The sequence below is a fragment of the Mixophyes fleayi genome, chromosome 10 (genome assembly GCF_038048845.1).
Source record: "Mixophyes fleayi isolate aMixFle1 chromosome 10, aMixFle1.hap1, whole genome shotgun sequence".
Taxonomy (NCBI): domain Eukaryota; kingdom Metazoa; phylum Chordata; class Amphibia; order Anura; family Limnodynastidae; genus Mixophyes; species Mixophyes fleayi.
The window spans coordinates 89990015-90007387 of record NC_134411.1 but is presented as its reverse complement, the minus strand read 5'-3'; the positions used below and the strand labels follow the sequence as shown (position 1 = coordinate 90007387).

The 17373-nt window shown below is 42.1% G+C and overlaps 2 protein-coding genes across 2 annotated transcripts in view; both read left to right on the top strand.

Annotated features, from left to right (window-relative positions):
• NOB1 (NIN1 (RPN12) binding protein 1 homolog) overlaps positions 1-1025 on the top strand; it is an 8710-nt gene extending 7685 nt beyond the window's left edge. The window contains exon 7 of the mRNA XM_075189113.1: positions 400-1025. Coding sequence (XP_075045214.1) covers positions 400-669 — 270 coding nt within the window. The 3' untranslated portion in view covers positions 670-1025. The remainder of the gene's footprint in view (positions 1-399) is intronic.
• Positions 1026-6800: 5775 nt separating this feature from the next.
• Positions 6801-17169, top strand: LOC142104446 (NAD(P)H dehydrogenase [quinone] 1-like). The gene is made up of 6 exons (XM_075189112.1): positions 6801-9291; positions 10616-10780; positions 13637-13767; positions 14773-14886; positions 15686-15787; positions 16582-17169. Exons 1-6 carry the CDS (start codon positions 9285-9287, stop codon positions 16891-16893), a joined length of 831 nt encoding a protein of 276 aa, XP_075045213.1. The 5' UTR covers positions 6801-9284; the 3' UTR covers positions 16894-17169.
• The last annotated feature ends 204 nt before the right edge of the window (positions 17170-17373 follow it).

Below are 17373 nucleotides of genomic sequence, written 5' to 3'. Positions count from 1 at the left end.
TGTAAGTGTGAGCAGTATGTGGGGGCAAGAAAGTAAAGTGGTAAATTACTACATATAGTAGAATATAGTAGAACATGCATCAATTTTCAGCATAAAGCTACACTGACATTATAGCAGCACATAATAGCACGTGGTAATGGCATATAGTGGCACGGAGCAGCACATAATAGCACGTGGTAATGGCATATAGTGGCACGGAGCAGCACATAATAGCACGTGGTAATGGCATATAGTGGCACGGAGCAGCACATAATAGCACGTGGTAATGGCATATAGTGGCACGGAGCAGCACATGGTAATGGCATATAGGGGCACGCTGCATTACATAACAGCATATAATACATGGTAACAGCATCTCACGGAGCCTCTTCTCATCCTGCCGCCTGTGTCTTTCTGCAGTACTCGTTACCGGCCCCACAAGGGGGGAAACACGCCTCAAACCCGCACTTGGTGTTGGACCAGAATTTCCCCCAGCAGCGTCTCTCCAGGAAAGCGAGAGCCAAAACGGACGTGTTCGACCCAGATTACATCGCGGGAGCGTCGCCCTTTGCAGAAAACGACATCTACAGCCGCGCCGCCAACTTAAACATCCGAGATGGAGCGATAGGAGCCGGGCGCAGGCGGGTGAACCCCAACGCACCCCGGAAGAAGTGTGTGAAGAAGAGATGAGTGTGTTTCAGGAGCCCGTTATTTATAATGTGCGTCTTATCTGTCTGGCCTGCAGGGGGAGTTGATGCCTCTGTGAGGGATTGACAAAATAAAAGGTTTTGGAGCCGCGTCCTAGGTGGATAAATAGGACGCAGTTGGTGAGATTGCTTCAGGTATGACCTAGGAATTAGCGCACTCTCTGTCTGTGTGGTCCTCTGCGTCCAACAGTCTCCCCCTGGTGGCCATGTTGCAAAGTGGGGGGAAATGTCATTGATGTTTTACTTGTAGTATTTGCTGTAATGCTGAACACACATGCAACAGATGTCCTGATATACTGTACTACAGGTAATGTGTGACATTAAAATATGAATATTTTATATAGTATGTGTGGTTTTTGTTTTTTGTTTTTTTTTATTCAAATGCAGTTACATTCACTTGCATAGGGGTTTGTAGATGGCAAGTTTGAGAAATGCCATATCATACGTACTAGAGTAAAGTACTGGTGTAGTGTCTAACAGGAGCGCACACACAGGCTGTATACTAATATACTGTTCATCATACTGCATTTCCGGGCTATTTAATAATAATGTACCTGAAATGATAGATGTGTTTTTTTATAATTAACTAAATCTATCTAATGTGCTGGCTCTTTCATCTTGTTTGTGACAGTTAACCTATTTAGAAGGCAGAGCTCCTATATCCTTAAGCCCAAGTATGAGTTCAGGACTTGCAGTCTCCTAGGTAACAAATGCACAGATTGCTTCACAGCCAGTGATGTTACAGCGACCATAACTCTCCATATTATGCATTGCTATAGGAACTTTACATCCTATATATGTCGGCAGAGTTCAATAACCTTATAAGTCTGTGACCCATATTAAGGTTTGGGACTCAGCGATCTGTTTTGGATTAAATATATCTATCTTTTGAACTACTGGCAACAAGTTAAGGGCATTGATTTGATTTACTTATTCAATGCCATCAAAGCGATTTACGTCATTGCCTTCAATGTACATATTACGCCAGTAGGCATTAATGGCAGGCAGATATATTCCTGGACATGCAAAAGTTATTTAAAAACAAAGCAAACTCCAACACATTGAGGTAGCAATCTAGTAGACGCAGTTCTCACCCAGTGACAGACAGGAAACACTGATGACCTGGTCACTGCTGTTTCCTCCATGGCTGAGATAATGCGACTTGTACAGCCCAGATACTGTAAGTAGAAGAAGGAAGATTGCCTGGTGCAGTTGAATGTGCTAGAACATCTCTAAATACATTTCTATTATCCACAGTATTCAGGGTATCTGTATGTGTGTGTGTGTGTATGTAATATATATATATATATATATATATATATATATATATATATATATATATATATATATATCTATCTGTATCTATCTATATACATATATCTCTGTATCTATCTATATACCGTATATACTCGTGTATAAGCCGAGTTTTTCAGCATACTTTTGTATGCTGAAAAAGAGCACTCTGCTTCTACACGGGTGAACTTACCTGGTGTCCGGTCCCTCGGCTGTCAACTTCTGCATATGCGTTCCAACAACAGGAAGTTCGGCATTTGGAACGCAAACTTGCGTTCCAAATGCCGAACTTCCTGTTGTTGGAACGCATATGCGTTCCACTGCCGGGTAAGTGAAAAATCTCTCCCCCACTTGTTCTGACTGAGTTAGCCGGCCGGTGACTCTGACCTTGGCCATGTTTATCATTTTCTAACCTGTGCTATCTGCCCTTGACCTTTGCAAAGCTCTGTCCTTGGACTGCTGTCTGACCACCGTGGTGTTAATCTACAGCTGCCTTGCAAGTCACAATCTGTGTGTTCTCTGTGGAAATCCATCATTCACTTTCAGAGGTCCCTGGTGAAAACTGGAGTTCTCATCAAACTCTGTGCCCCAAGTTAGCCAGGGCAAATCTCTAGCATCATAGAAGTGGACCTGTACGGCGCCACGGACACCTTGTGGCGCCCTATAAATAAAAATGAATAATAATAAAATGTCCTCGTGTTCTAATACTTCTCTTTCCCCCCCCCCCCCCCCCCCCCAGTGTCAGTACATGTCCTCGTGTTCTAATACTTCTCTTCCTTTGTAGAATGTTTCCCTCCTGCACCTTGTTATAACCCTTCATATATTTGAAAGTTTCTATCATATCCCCCTGTTTCCTTCTCTGCTACATATTAAGACTTTAATCTCTTTAATGTATATACAAAGCGAATTATATATTTGGGAATGATTGTGAGGGAGCGTCAAACTAAGTTTACCTGAGCACTGGGTAGTAATTAAGGGGTAGAAGTTTGGGCGTTAATGTGAAGATTACACCTGTACAATAGAAACATTCATTGAGTCAATTAATAATATTTATTGTAATGGTGAAAACTTTTATTTCTAATGAAGCTAATTATTCAGTTACAGTTGTACAATTGTCTGTCGAGTTGTAGACAGTGTGATACAGTACTGAAAAGGGAGAGTGATGACAGGAATGTTAATGAATAGCAACCACAGACGCAGTCTCTGTACGCGGCTGGCCTGGGGAATTCCTTCCTGGTCGGTAGTTAAACAACAAGTTCTTTAATGTAACAGTCAGGGTGAGTCAGCAGATTCTTAGAACGACAGGGAAAGCGTCTTAAGTCATTCACGATGGGCAGAACGGCCACAGCACAAGTATAGATTTTGTACCCGCTCTACGCCTCAGTTATTAATTACATTTTTACCTACATATAGTGGAAGCCGTTTATGAAGTATAAAATTAGCCCCTCCGCCTTCCAATGTATAGTTTATTCAGTATTCACCTACAGATCTGTCTGTCATCTTCTGAGCAGCTATAACTATACAGGAATAGTGACCATCGAACTTACTTTCAGTAGATGATATTCCTGCAGAATTTGTGATTTCATCAGACTGTAGAGGGTTTCCCAGCATTCAGCACAGAATGTATGAAAGTAATCTGCACATGAACATGTTAGACCAGTGGTTCCCAAACTTTTGCAGTTCGTGGCACCCTTAGAGTCTCCAAATTTTTTCAAGGCACCCCTCCAAAATAATTACTGAACAGTCCTGTTTTAGAGGTAGTTGGGTCAAAAAGTTGTAATAAGTATTTAGGTCACGACAGAAATACTTATTTAGTTGTATGCAAAAATGCCCCTCTGCATCCAGGCACACTGCCCCCTCTGCATCCAGGCACACTGCCCCCTCTGCATCCAGGCACACTGCCCCCTCTGCAACCAGGCACACTGCCCCCTCTGCATCCAGGCACACTGCCCTCTCTCACGTTGCCCCCTCTGTCACGCTGGCCCCCTCCTCTGCACTCTGTCATGCTGGCCTCTCCTCTGCCATCTCTCACGCTGTCCCCCTCCTCTGCCCTCCTCCTCTGCCATCTGTCCTCCTCCTCTGCCATATGTCCCCCTCCTCTGTCCCCCTCCTCTGCTCTCTGTCCCCCTCCTCTGCTCTCTGTCCCCCTCCTCTGCTCTCTGTCCCCCTCCTCTGCTCTCTGTCCCCCTCCTCTGCCCTCTGTCCCCCTCCTCTGCCCTCTGTCCCCCTCCTCTGCCATCTGTCCTCCTCCTCTGCTCTCTGTCCCCCTCCTCTGCTCTCTGTCCCCCTCCTCTGCCCTCTGTCCCCCTCCTCTGTCCTCCTCTTCTGCCCTCTGTCCCCCTCTGCCCCCCTCCCCCTCTGCCTTCTGTTCCCCTCCTCCTCTGTCCTCCTGGTCTGCCCTCTGTTCCCCTCCTCCTCTGCCCTTTGTCCTCCTCCTTTGCCATCTGTCCTTCTCCTCCTCTGCCCTCGGTCTGCCCTCTGTCCTCCTCCTCTGCCCTTTGTCCTCCTCCTTTGCCATCTTTGCTCCTCCTCCTCTGCCCTCGGTCTGCCCTCTGTCCCCCTCCCTCTGCTCCGCGCCAGGCAAAAAAAAAAGAAAGAAAACAGAAACTTACCAATCCGCGCGGTGCCGGGACCCAGCAGCCTCCTCTCCCGCAGCTGTCACTGAATGACGTCAGTGACAGCTGCTGCGGGAGAGAGGAGGCTGCTAGGTCCCGGCACCGCGCGGATTGGTAAGTTTCTGTTTTCTTTCTTTCTTTTTTTTTTGCCTGGCCCACGGCACCCCAGTGACAGCGCCGCGGATCTAAATGTCTTACAAATCTCAGTCCACATCTAGAGATAATCTAAATAACAGTGAAAGATTAACATTCTGAGGAAGACAGACTAACGTATAGTCCAGTGATGGCTAGCCTGTGACACTCCAGGTGTTGTGAAACTACAAGTCCCAGCATGCTTTGCCAGTAGATAACTAGCTGATAGCTGGCAAAGCATGCTGGGGCTTGTAGTTTCACAACACCTGGAGTGTCCCAGGTTAGCCATCACTGGTATAGAATCTCTAGACATTCTGATGATAATACTCGTAATGGTTTAAGTAAACTTCATTCTAAAGTATTTAATACTAAACGGGATTCCTAGAAAGATGTTTGAATCAAGGAGCCATTACTCAAACACAATTTGATTTTATATATAATAAACGAGCAAAGAATTTCAGCTTTCATCAGCTCCAAAAATCCCATTATTTCCAGTATACAACCCGTTATTTCTCTTATACAATCCTGCACATCACATTTATCGAGATGTCTTATCTCAACCTATTGTATATACCCTTCCTCCCTTTATTAAGGAATGCACTGCCATTGTTATTTTGAACATACATATTAGTCTTTCATGACACAAAGTCCTTGTATTCAGTTGCCGATCATTTACATTGCATCAAGATATTTTTTAAGACATGCTAATCTTCCAGGTAACCATACAATTTGTTCAGGAACGTATGTAGGTAATTTTTTTTTACCTACAATGCTTTGGTGCTGCTATGGGAACATTAGTGGCTCCGAGCCTTTGTCAATGGGGTTCTGGGAAAATGTTTTCATCTGGTTCGATAATCCTTTTTCTAACTATGTACATGAAAGCGATACATCAATGCCCTGAGTTTTATCTGGAATAGGAGCCAGACTAATTTGGAAAATTGTATTATGTATTAAAAGTAAGTGAGTCAAAAATATGTGGTGTGGCTTTTAGCTTGAAACCTGATCCATCAAATACTTATTTGAACTCTAAGGGAAGAATTCAATTAACCATGAAATCCTGCCAAAGCCTCACGCGTTTCGCGCCTGCGTATACTTTGTCTACTTGTAGAAGTCTACTGAAGTGGCATTCCCGAGCAGAGTCCCTGGTGCTCCCATTCCGCGTGCTGTGACTAATCAGTCAGCATTCACATCCACAATTATAGTTATTACGGCAGAGGAATCCCCGCTCAATTTTGCTAAAGTAAGCAGAGATTTCAGATGGCACCTTGTTTTGAATTGAATACAAAATCTTGGTTAAAATCAATATCAAAAAGTCATATTTTTATCAATAAAAAAGAGCTTTACCCTAAATTATTTTTTTTTTTTAAAGGAAGCATCCTTTATAAATAAAAGATTTTTAAAGAAATTATATGATACTGCCCTTTTGTACAGCATAACAGAGAATATTCCATGTTATGCATAAACTCGTCTTCCCTGGTCATATCCTAAACTTTGTATCTAGATATAAAAACCTTTTTTTTTGTAAAATTAATTTTGATCAGTAACAACTGGCGTATTCTACAGACAGATCCTGTGTTGGACCCTCTCCGTATGAAGATACTCAGATTTTCTTTTTCTTTTTTTTTTTTATATATATTTTATTAAACTTTTTTGCAATTATTGAGTGGAGGAAAGAGGAAAATGTTTTCAATACATCAGCACATTACATAACAATACAGTTTTGTTTTAGCAAATTTGCCATCTATTCCAAATGTATCTACCCTACTAAGTTAAGCAAAATGCAAATCCCGAATCGTTATCAAACATCTTACGAAAATAAAAAAAAACTTTGAACAGTTTGTGTGGTGGGATGGTGAAGGGTAAGAGGGAAAGGTGGGGTCTGGATCACTTGTTCAGGGGTCCTCCTTACTAGATATCGTCCACGGACATATTATTAACCCAATTTTCTGTGCCAGCACATTTTGCTGCATTAAAAATATGTCCAATCAGAGCTGTTGTGTGTTTGTGAGTGTCTGAAAGGGAACGGGGCAGAAGAGCGTACGGGGGGCCTCGAGGAGGTGTTAGATCAGTGATATTATGTATTAAATCATGAATACTGAAGAAACGTGCAATCTTGGAGTAGCTCTGTTGAATCGGGTAACAGCAGGTAAGAGGCAGTGGTTATAGGCCCGGCCTCCAGGACATTTAACGCTAAGTAAGAATAAGAGACAGACCTTTATTTGACATTCAGGTAGGGGGAGGGCTGTGTACAACAGATCTGGGTCTTATGTTTGTACCTACTGTGAAACGGGCACCCTGCTAGTAATGCACACACAGATAACTTCTTGCTGAAAATAGTGCTTTATTGTGCCATCACAATAAGTACAGCATACACTTTCCGTCAGGACGATACTAGGCAACTTAACACTGGCTAACCAAAGTTTCCCTCTCTGGTCACCGGACAGTTTTTCTGCAGCTTTTCTGCAACACTTTTCTGCAGCAGCCTGTCCTCCCTCTCTCTCCACTCATAGCCCCTTACTTTTGTAAAAGGACGCTTATGAGCCCTTTTTAACGGTTGCTGTACTGCGATAGTGGGATAGGTTGTCTGGCATTATGGACATACGCACCAGGTAATGCTGATTTCGACTGTCTAAGCTTCCGTGAAAGTTTTGCCATGAACCTCAGCTTAGCATCCCGGTTTGGCCGTTCCCGAAGATAAAGGTTCAGATGTTGTGGTGTTTTTGGCAGATCCTTTAAGACCAGGCATTTGACCAGTGTATCAGTTGTTGGCATGTTCGGCCGGATTTCCTCACCGAGGACCTCTTTAAACAGTGGGAAGTCTCGCTCCTGACCAAGGGGATATGATAGCATAGGCGCTACGGGAGCAACTACCTCCAGGGTTTGGCCCTTGAGTTTTATGGTCAAAGAAGTTCCTTTTAATCCCCTGAGTACCCCATGTGTGCAGCGCACATGGACATCCGCGAGACCTTGGCTTCAGCCAGGATAGAGCTGGAAACCGGTGTAAGGACACTCCAAGAGTTAATTACTGCCCTGGCAACCTTATTGTTCACCTGCACAATTACTTTACTTAAAGTGGGTCCAATGGATACGGAACTACAGGAACAGCAACTTCGGAAGGCAGGCCAAGGGCAAGTGAACAGTCCATGGGTTTTTAGGGTCTTGTGCACCTGGCTTTAAAGTGACCAAGCTCTCCGCACTTGAAGCACCTCCGGTCAGACACCTTTACAGTTGGACCTGGATTAGCAGCAGTGTTCCCTTTTAGGCCCTTGACTTTGGGTTTATCGCTCTCATCCTTGGTGTTCACCAAGCCCCTCTGAGAAGATATCAAGGCCACCATTTGGTCACGTTCCTCGGCGTATCTAGAAGAAAGAGCCTTTTCCTCATGGAGTAATTGTTCAAGCTTTTTACGCTCTACAGCCAGATAAAGCCTTTGTACTCCACAAGTTCCTTTGCAAACTCTCTTGATGTGTCGACCTCTTCTTGAACCATGACAAGCTTTTGTTGTAAAACAGCAATTTCTTGGTCTTTCTCTGCTGCTATCTCTTTAAGAGCTCCCGCTACTTTTCCTCTTTCTTCATATAATGTCTGCAACACATTCAACTCCTCTTTCAAAGATTCAAAACCCACAATTTCCTGCTCTCTCTGCTGCAATCTCTGTGCAGTTTCTTTAATAGCTGATTCCTCTCCTAGAGGCCTGTGGCCAACCACTCCCTTTGTTACACTACCTGTATATGATTTCACTATCCTGCCACTACTTCATTCAATGACAGAGCGTGGCTTGTGATAGAAGTATGGGCAGGTGGCAGCATTACTCCTCACCACTTAGTACAACTATAATCAGACAGTGTCACCGCAATAGCCTATCGGCAGGCATGAAAAGTAGAACAGCGATAAAGATGTGACAAGGATTCACGCCCAACAGTTTATGATTTCCTTAAACATGCACAGGTGACTTAGTCTACTCATTTATACTACCTGTTTCCACCGGAAAAAAAAACTTAAAACATGAGCGGTTGGTGGTGCGCGAGGACTGTCATTATATATATATATATATATATATATATATATATATATATAATACATATATACTGTATGTACACAAACCTTTCCCTGCAATGTCGCTGCTGCTTGCTGTATGTTTAAAAAGATTAATAAACAAGTAAAACCCCTGTACAGAGTAATTACATAATTATACATTATAAATAACAATCGCACACATTATTTGATTGTAATAAATGAATCAAGTGGATAATATTGTAAAATAAATACCCCTTTAACGTGAATGCTTTTATCTCACCTAGTCCACAGCTACAAGACCAGTCTAGTTAATCTAGTCTGTTGTAGGACTAAAGGCGGTTAGAGGGAACGTTCTCTTGTCAAATGTTTAACCTGACAACCTGTTATAATTTACCTGTGTCATGATGAGGGATTTCTTGTGTAACTGGGATGGTCATATGCTCGCACTATAAAAGGCAGCTCTTTCCTTCAGTTCCAAAGTTCTAGGCTGCAAGTGAACAAGACTCGGACTATTTCCCCAGGGAGCTCGCTCAAGGAAATCATGACTGGTGAGTATTCCAAATGTTTTACAAGATTCTTGCAAATCTCTATGATAATCACTATGAACTATCGTAGAATATTTCCAGTGGGTCAATAAGGTAAGTGGCCATAATTTTGCTTTGCAAACTGATTGTGAACAACTGTCATTTTATTTCAATATTCTTTTTGAAGACAATGGTGAATTAGTTGTAGGGAAATACATTATTCATAAATATCCATATAATTCATATCAGCGCTAATCACTATTTTAGTGACATTTTATTTTATTGTCTTTTTTACTCTCTCTCATTTCTCATCTTACATCTTCTTTTCACTTCAAGGCAAAATTATGAGATTTGTATTTGTCTATAGTCATAGCAACCCATGTGGCTACTAGAGGTCCAGCAGCAAAGTAGACATGTCTCCTCATTTATTGCTGTATATTGAAGTGGCCACAGAATGGATACGGGATCTGCCTGTACTCAGGGACTCCTGTCTGATTGGTCAAAACTTTACTGCAATGTCGGGATATATTTTGGGCTAGAGAGAGTCTCAGAAATAGCATGTAAAGTAAGATTGCATTAGTTTGCAATAGAACCCAGCTATTGGCACCCCTGGAAAAAGTTGCAACTTATGTCTCACAGTTTGCCAACTGATATGTTAAGCCTTAAAGAAACCTTGATCTCATTGGCCATTATAATGCCTTTTTTATTCTCATTAAAACTACAATCTTGTATCAATGCTATGAAGCATCATTATACAATTCTAAAAATAAAATAGATTGATTTAATATCTGTTTATAACATTGGGATTAAAAACCTGTGGAATTCATGCAATAATATGGAAATATGGCCAAGGTGGACCTCAACAAAATGGCTGCCTGTTCTAGTCTTATACAAAACATAAATATTGTTATTAATATAAAACACATTTCTATAAAATATAAAGAATTCTACAAATGACATATATTACAACGCCATTCTTTATTAGGTCTATCAATAGGGAAGAAACCAGCAATTTTGCCTCACAACTTTCCTCATTTGAAATTTTAGACATTTTATACTATAATTCATATCCAACCAGCTCACGCACAATCTGCTCATATTTGCCCCAAATAGTGAGGCTGCACTCATTTTGCCATGATAGACAGGACTGTTGGGGGGTAAATCATGACAGGTGGAATACTTTGATGTTTGCTGAATTTAAGCTATCCCAGAGAAAAAAACAGCAATCTCATTTCTGAAAGGAGGCGGCCATTTTATAAATGAGATTGTCCTCAGTCTCATACTATTAAAATATATTTTGTTTGTGTGTAATGGTTTGTTGATATATATTATTTTCCCTTTCTGTCAGGCAAAACAGCGCTGATTGTTTTCGCTCACCAGGAGCGCACGTCCTTTAATTACGCCATGAAGGAGGCGGCCGTGGCGGCTCTGAAGAGGACTGGGTGGAAGGTCATTGTGTCGGATCTCTACGAAATGAAATTTAAATCTGTCTTGTCACGTGATGATATCAAAGGTAATAAACTAATGTCACACAACAATATTGGTCAGGGGGTAGTTGTCTTGTGTGAAAATGTGTAACAGATGGTAATAGGGTAATGTAGTGAGGTTAAGAGGGAGGTTGAGGAATATTATAAGCTTGTCTGAAGAGGTAGGTTTTCAAAGAACGCTTGAAAGTTTGTAGACCAGAGGAAAGTCTTACTGTGTGAGGGAGAGAATTCCATAGAGTGGGTGCAGCCCGAAAAAGTCCTGTAACCGGGAATGGGAGGATGTAATGAGAGTGGATGAGAGATGCAGATCTTGTGCAGAACGGAGTTGCCGAGTTGAGAGATATTTTGAGACAAGAGAGGAGATGTATGTTGGTGCAGCTTCGTTGATGGCCTTGTAGGTTAGTAAAAGTATTTTATATTGGATTCGGTACAAAACAGGCAGCCAGTGTAGAGACATACAGAGTGATTCAGCAGAGGAATAACGATTTGCAAGGAAAATCAATCTTGCCGCTGCGTGCAAAATAGATTGTAGGGGTTTGAGTCTGTTTTTGGGAAGGCCAGTAAGGAGGGAATTGCAATAGTCAATGCGGGAGATGATAAGTGCATGAATTAAGGTTTTTGCAGTGTCTTGTGTGAGATATGTGCGATTTCTGGAAATGTTCTTTAGATGTATATAACATGATTTAGATATAGAGTCAATGTGGGGAACAAAGGAAAGTTCTGAGTCAAGGATTACATCTAGGCAGTGAGCTTGTAGGGTGGGATTTATGGTCATGTTATCAACAGAGATAGAAATGTCAGGTATGTTCTTGTTGGTGGGTGGGAATATTATTAACTCTGTTTTAGAAAGATTAAGTTTAATTTGGCGAGATGACATCCAGGATGATATGGCAGAAAGACGGGACAACACAGATGTCGACAGATCAGGAGAAAATAGATAGATTTGGTTATCATCTGCATAGAGATGATACTGAAATCCAAAGAAATGGAGAGGCAGAGCATAATCTAAACTATAACCCAATGCAGCCATTTTGCAGGCTGAATTAATATTCATGAAAATGCAGATTATCCGTTCAGTAGGAAGTGGTAACACCACTAAGATATAAAGCACACAGAGGGGTAGATATACTAAAACGTCTAAAAAGGAAAAGTGGAGGAGTTGCCCATAGCAACCAATCAGATTCTAGATATCATGTTCTAGAATTCTCGAGATAAATGATAGCTAGAATCTGATTGGTTGCTATGGGCAACACCTCCACTTTTTCTTTTTAAGTTTTAGTACGTCTACCGCCTGGTGTCTATTGCACTGATAGACACTTGTTTTAATGGAGGCGCAAAATTTAGCAAATTTACTGTTAGTAACATAAATATTTGTATGATAAATACACAATGCCATACAATGTAAAGATGATTGTGGAATTATTTTGGCCAATTTAAAAGAGTTCAGTTATAAAAAAAAGTTATTATTAACCTTTATGTATATGACACCTACATATTATACAGAGTTTTACAGCAACTGTTTAATCATTCACGAGTCCCTGCCTCAGTGGAGCTTACATTATATATTCCCTACCACACACACACACACACGCACACGCACACACGCACCATCAGGAGTCAATTAAGCTACCAGTATGTTTCTACAGTTTAGGAGGGAACCACCCACCTGATATTGAATTGATACACTGAATATTACCTCACATATCTGCCAATATTTCTGAACTTCATTGGAGTTTCAAGGCCTGATTCATGAAGGTACGTAAAACGGACGTAATGTGCGTTTTTCTTTTTTTTTTTAAACGCTCGTAAATCAGGCATATAAACTACAAGCGGATCTGAAATATTGTCCCTTCTTGAATACGGGTCTAGGTACGCTCTGTATATACGGCACTTACTGAATCGCACACTGCTGCGTGCACTTGAACTTGGAACTTACTGTACCATCAGGGCCACCTTAACAACATTACATTTTTTAACATATATATATATATATATATATATATATATTTCACTTTTTTTTTACATGTGCTCACACAGCTTCCCTTCAGCTAGAGAATCAAATCCCCCTTAACTTACCTTTCAATCTCCTTGTTCTCCGAGTCCGATCCCCTTCTCTTTGTTTTTCTGAGTCATCACTGTCGCTGTTCTCCTCTCCTCCGTTCTGCGCTCCTCCGTGATGTATCGGGCGTGATGACATCATCACGCCCGACATTCACTGCGAGCACAGCACAGAAAAGGGGACCAGGGATGGAGCCGGATCGCCACCTGACCGGCCGCAAAAGGTAAGTTTTTTTTGTTGTGTTTTTTACAGGATTTTTTATTTTCAACCTGCCTTGGGCCCCCTTGCCCGCTGGGCCCCCTGCCCATCATGCCCAGTCGGAAAGACGGCCCTATGTACAATGACTACGTGCCTACGCCCAGTCCTCTCCCCGATCCGCTCATGAAATTGTGGGCTGTTGACAGCGTCCTTTGCGTACAAACATGAAATGGATGTACTTGCGTTCACTGACATATAGTCCGTTTCTGAACATGCGCAGAACAATTATACACAAATTACGGCACTATCAGGATTTACGTTCCTTAGTGGATCAGGCCCTCGGTGTTCAAAATAAGCAGCGTTCTCATGATTTGGGTGTGTCCTTCTCAGATGAGGGTGTGGTTTGGGCAGTGTGTGACCTGGATAGGTCATGGACATGGTCCATTCTTTTCCTGATTTTGTGTGCTGTACTGTCGGAATATACGGGTTCATCACACAGAATAGCATACAGGTGACGGCTCCTGTTTAATTACTTAGCCTGTCTTGGCCTGTGTGCCTCCCAAGGTTACAAGGTGAGCCCAGCCATGATTATACCAACCTATTATTTCTTTACATTTCTACACAGGTAAACCCAAGGACCCGAAACACTTCAAATATGGCGCAGAGACCGCGGAGGCGTGGAAGGAAGGGCGTTTAGCCAAAGATATTGTTGAAGAGCAGAAGAAAGTCCAAATGGCCGACCTTGTTATCTTTCAGGTACATATGTTACATGTGGAATTGCTCTCCACCTTCTCCACAGGTAAAACACATACCTAGCAGTGCAGGGTACATAGACAGGCTACAGAAATAGGATTCATGCTATTCCCTAGGCACAAAACACAATAATCTTTATTTGCAGTGCAATTATGACTGTTAACATCATAGGCAAACCGAGGGGGGGTTCCCTAGTGCCTGGAAAACCGCCATCCAAGCCTGGGGCACTGTATAATTGAGGTGGCTGGACTCTGCCCCGCTTCACATGGCTCTGCTCGAAAAGGGAGAGCTGCGTGCACCTAACAGTAGTGCACGCAGCATTGCCCATGTATATTATAGGGATAGGAAGAGTTGGACAGCAGCCAAGCACTGTCTAATATTATAGCCACTCCCCCATGCATGCTGGTCACGCCCACTGGTGGCGTAGTGTGAAAACCCCCCCTCTACAAATCCTGCGTTTGCCCCTGAACATTTACGATTGAAAAATCGTGAATAATTAGGGCAGGGAACATTAACACCACACCCAGATCTGGTCAAACCACACCCACTTCAGACAAGATCTGTTGGTTTTCACTAAGCCACACCCCTTTAGGCAAAAAAAAATCAAAAAAATCAGGATCTTTGGAAGGTATGAATCTAATGTAACAGAAATGTGATTGTAAATGATTGGTCATTTTAATTGCCCAGAAAACAATTGTATAAACCACATACTCAATTCACACAAACCCAGACCTAATGCGTACATTTATTCCCACTTTCTGCTGAAGTTCTTTAAGCCCCGCCCCTTTCAAAGTCCGCCAATTGGGACTATCTCGCTGAGATTGGGCCGCTGGGGAGTTAAGCATTACCCCATATATAGCTGTCAGCTGTCCTCTGCAGCTGTCACCTACACTCAGTAATGGCTACAAGTTACCTGTTGTATAATATTTACCATACGGCCAGCGTTTGGCTGCCCTACTGGGTGCACTGTGGTGTTTGGATTTTAATGTTGTCATTGTGTCATCACAGTTTCCCTTATACTGGTTCGGGATGCCGTCCATAATGAAAGGATGGGCTGAGCGAGTCTTCACCATGAAGTTTGCATACAGTTATGAGACAATGTATTCCGAAGGACCATTCAAGGTAAGGTGACAATATCTAAGTGCTTGTTCAATATGCATGAAAATGGAGCCACTTAATTCACTAGGAACCAATGACATCACTGAGGCACCTCACCTCATACTTTCTAGTCAATTCACATAGAAGATGTATTTAATTTTCTTTAAATATCAAGTTAATTACCTTTGTAGCGTGCAACTTAGCGATCCTCCTAAAAATCATTAATTAATCAACCCTGTCAGTCTGCTACACAGACACAGACTCACGGCTCTCAGCATGCCATGTGATGTCAGAGGGGGGAGAAGGAGCATGTCACAGTGCAGACAGAGCTCAGAGGGGCGTTCCAAAGCCTCACTGCACACTACATAATTTGCCATGTAACTATGGTTGCCATGGTAATCCAGGAACATTGATCACTAAGAGCAGCCAGAAATAAAATAAAAGGGGAAATGGTAATTATCAACATTCTTCTTATAGCCTGCTGCAGTTGTTTATGTAAAAATAAATAACCACACCTGATTTTTTTCATGCGATTGCTGATTTAAACTTGTTTTTATACATTATGTTTGTTTATTTTTTTAAAAAGCAACAAAAAAAAAGGTTACTGAAGGTTATTACTTGTTGTACACAACAAGTATTTGTAAATTTTTCGCAATAATTTTGACCATCGGGGGGCACTGTTCCATGGCAATCTGATGTCTAATTTATCTCTGCTGAACAATCTCTTTGTTGGCTCCTAAAAAAATACTCATCATGCGTTTAGCAAATGCTTTTACAATAATTCTAAATATATTGATATATATGTTGTTGTTTTTTGTCACAGAATAAGAAAGCCATGCTGTCCTTCACTACTGGTGGCCCCGGGTCAATGTCCTCATCTAAAGGGCCCAATGGAGACATGAATGTAATCTTATGGCCAATGCAGGTAATGTATCAGTCATGTTCATTTTTACTTGTGTTCAGGGGGATTAACTTCCAGTTTGCTCCTGCCTGGTTGTACCTCAGGTACTCAATTCAACCCTACACCATGTTGCATCAAAAACTTTCAAGTGTCATACAGAAGGACATACAAGGCAGCACTAGGCAATGATTTGATGATGTTACGAGTTTAGGATAATTATAGATTTTTTTTTTGTAGTTTAAGAATGTAAACATGTTGGTGAACTTTAAATGTGAAACCGGACTTTCCCGTAGAGTCTCCTGAAGACTCCCAAAAACTGGTATAAAAAAAAATGAGAGTGCCGTAGTTCTGTTCCTTCTTAGCGGTGGAAAAACTGGACTTATAAGGACAAAAATAAATAAATAAAATCAAGTGTGTGGGGTTGCACTGAACAGCAGATTCCATATTTAAATAACATTTTAATGCTTTCATTTCCAGAGTACACAGCTTAAAAAATGACAGTGGTGTATCTTTGGGCCATCAGGCCCAGATGTAGCATTTTAACTGGGGCCCACTTCGGCCCCCAAGCCTCTGCCCTCCTTTTCCTACTTGTCACAAGCTCCAGTCTACCCCTGTCTACTTGTCACAAGCTCCAGGCTACCCCTGTCTACTTGTCACAAGCTCCAGGCTACCCCTGTCTACTTGTCACAAGCTCCAGCCTACCCTCTGCTGCATGGTACAGCCTTAGGCCTCATCGTAGTCAGACCTTTACTAGAATTCCACAGTATATGATTTTGTCAGGTCACCAAACAGACTGACTGATATGTCTGTATTTGCAGAATGGCCTTTTGAATTTCTGCGGGTTCCAAGTCCTGGAGCCACAAATCTCGTATGCCGTGGCGCACATCCCACAGGAAGCTCGTACCGAGATACTCAAGAGCTTTGAGAAGCGGCTGGAGACTGTCTGGGATGAGAAAACCATCAAGTTCCTTCCTATTCAGGACTTTGAAGGCATGTCCAGCGGATTTCTGCTGAAGAAAGAAGTGGAGGAGGCCAGCTCTGAGAATAAGTATGGCCCAACTGTGGGGCAGCATTTGGGCAAGCCCCTGCCACCCGATAGCCAGGTGAAGGCTGAAATCACCAAATTGTGATAGACTGTTTATAGAGGATGGCGCGCCACTAAAGCCACGGCACAGCTGTCATCCGAAAATAAAGGGACCATGCGGCTAGCAACATGTGGAAGTCCAGCTCGAATGGGGTCTGTAAACTACTATATAACTGTATATTAGGCCTATTCATCATTTTATACAGAGAGGTACCAGGCACGATTTGCTGTACACTTCCATTATCTTTACAATACCATTACCTCAGTGTGACTGTCTTTGTGTCTCTGTTGGAGATGACATTAAAATATTTATTTCAATGCCTTCGGTCATTCTGTCTTCCTGGGGTTTATTATGGTTAGAACTGATGTTTTTAGCCAGGTTTAAGATCAGCAAACAGAGTGTGGTGGAAAAAATATCAGGCGTCAATTTGTAGGCAATCAGAATGATAATTGTTGTTGCATAAAAAGCGTAATATAAAAATATAACAAATATAACAAATATATTTATCATAAAGCCATCAGCACA

Excerpts from the sequence above, each read along its gene's own strand:
- LOC142104446 (XM_075189112.1), top strand. Across the intron at positions 10,781-13,636 it reads GTCACGTGATGATATCAAAG|GTAAACCCAAGGACCCGAAA; the intron begins GTAATAAACTAA and ends ATTTCTACACAG. Across the intron at positions 14,887-15,685 it reads ATTCCGAAGGACCATTCAAG|AATAAGAAAGCCATGCTGTC; the intron begins GTAAGGTGACAA and ends TTTTTGTCACAG.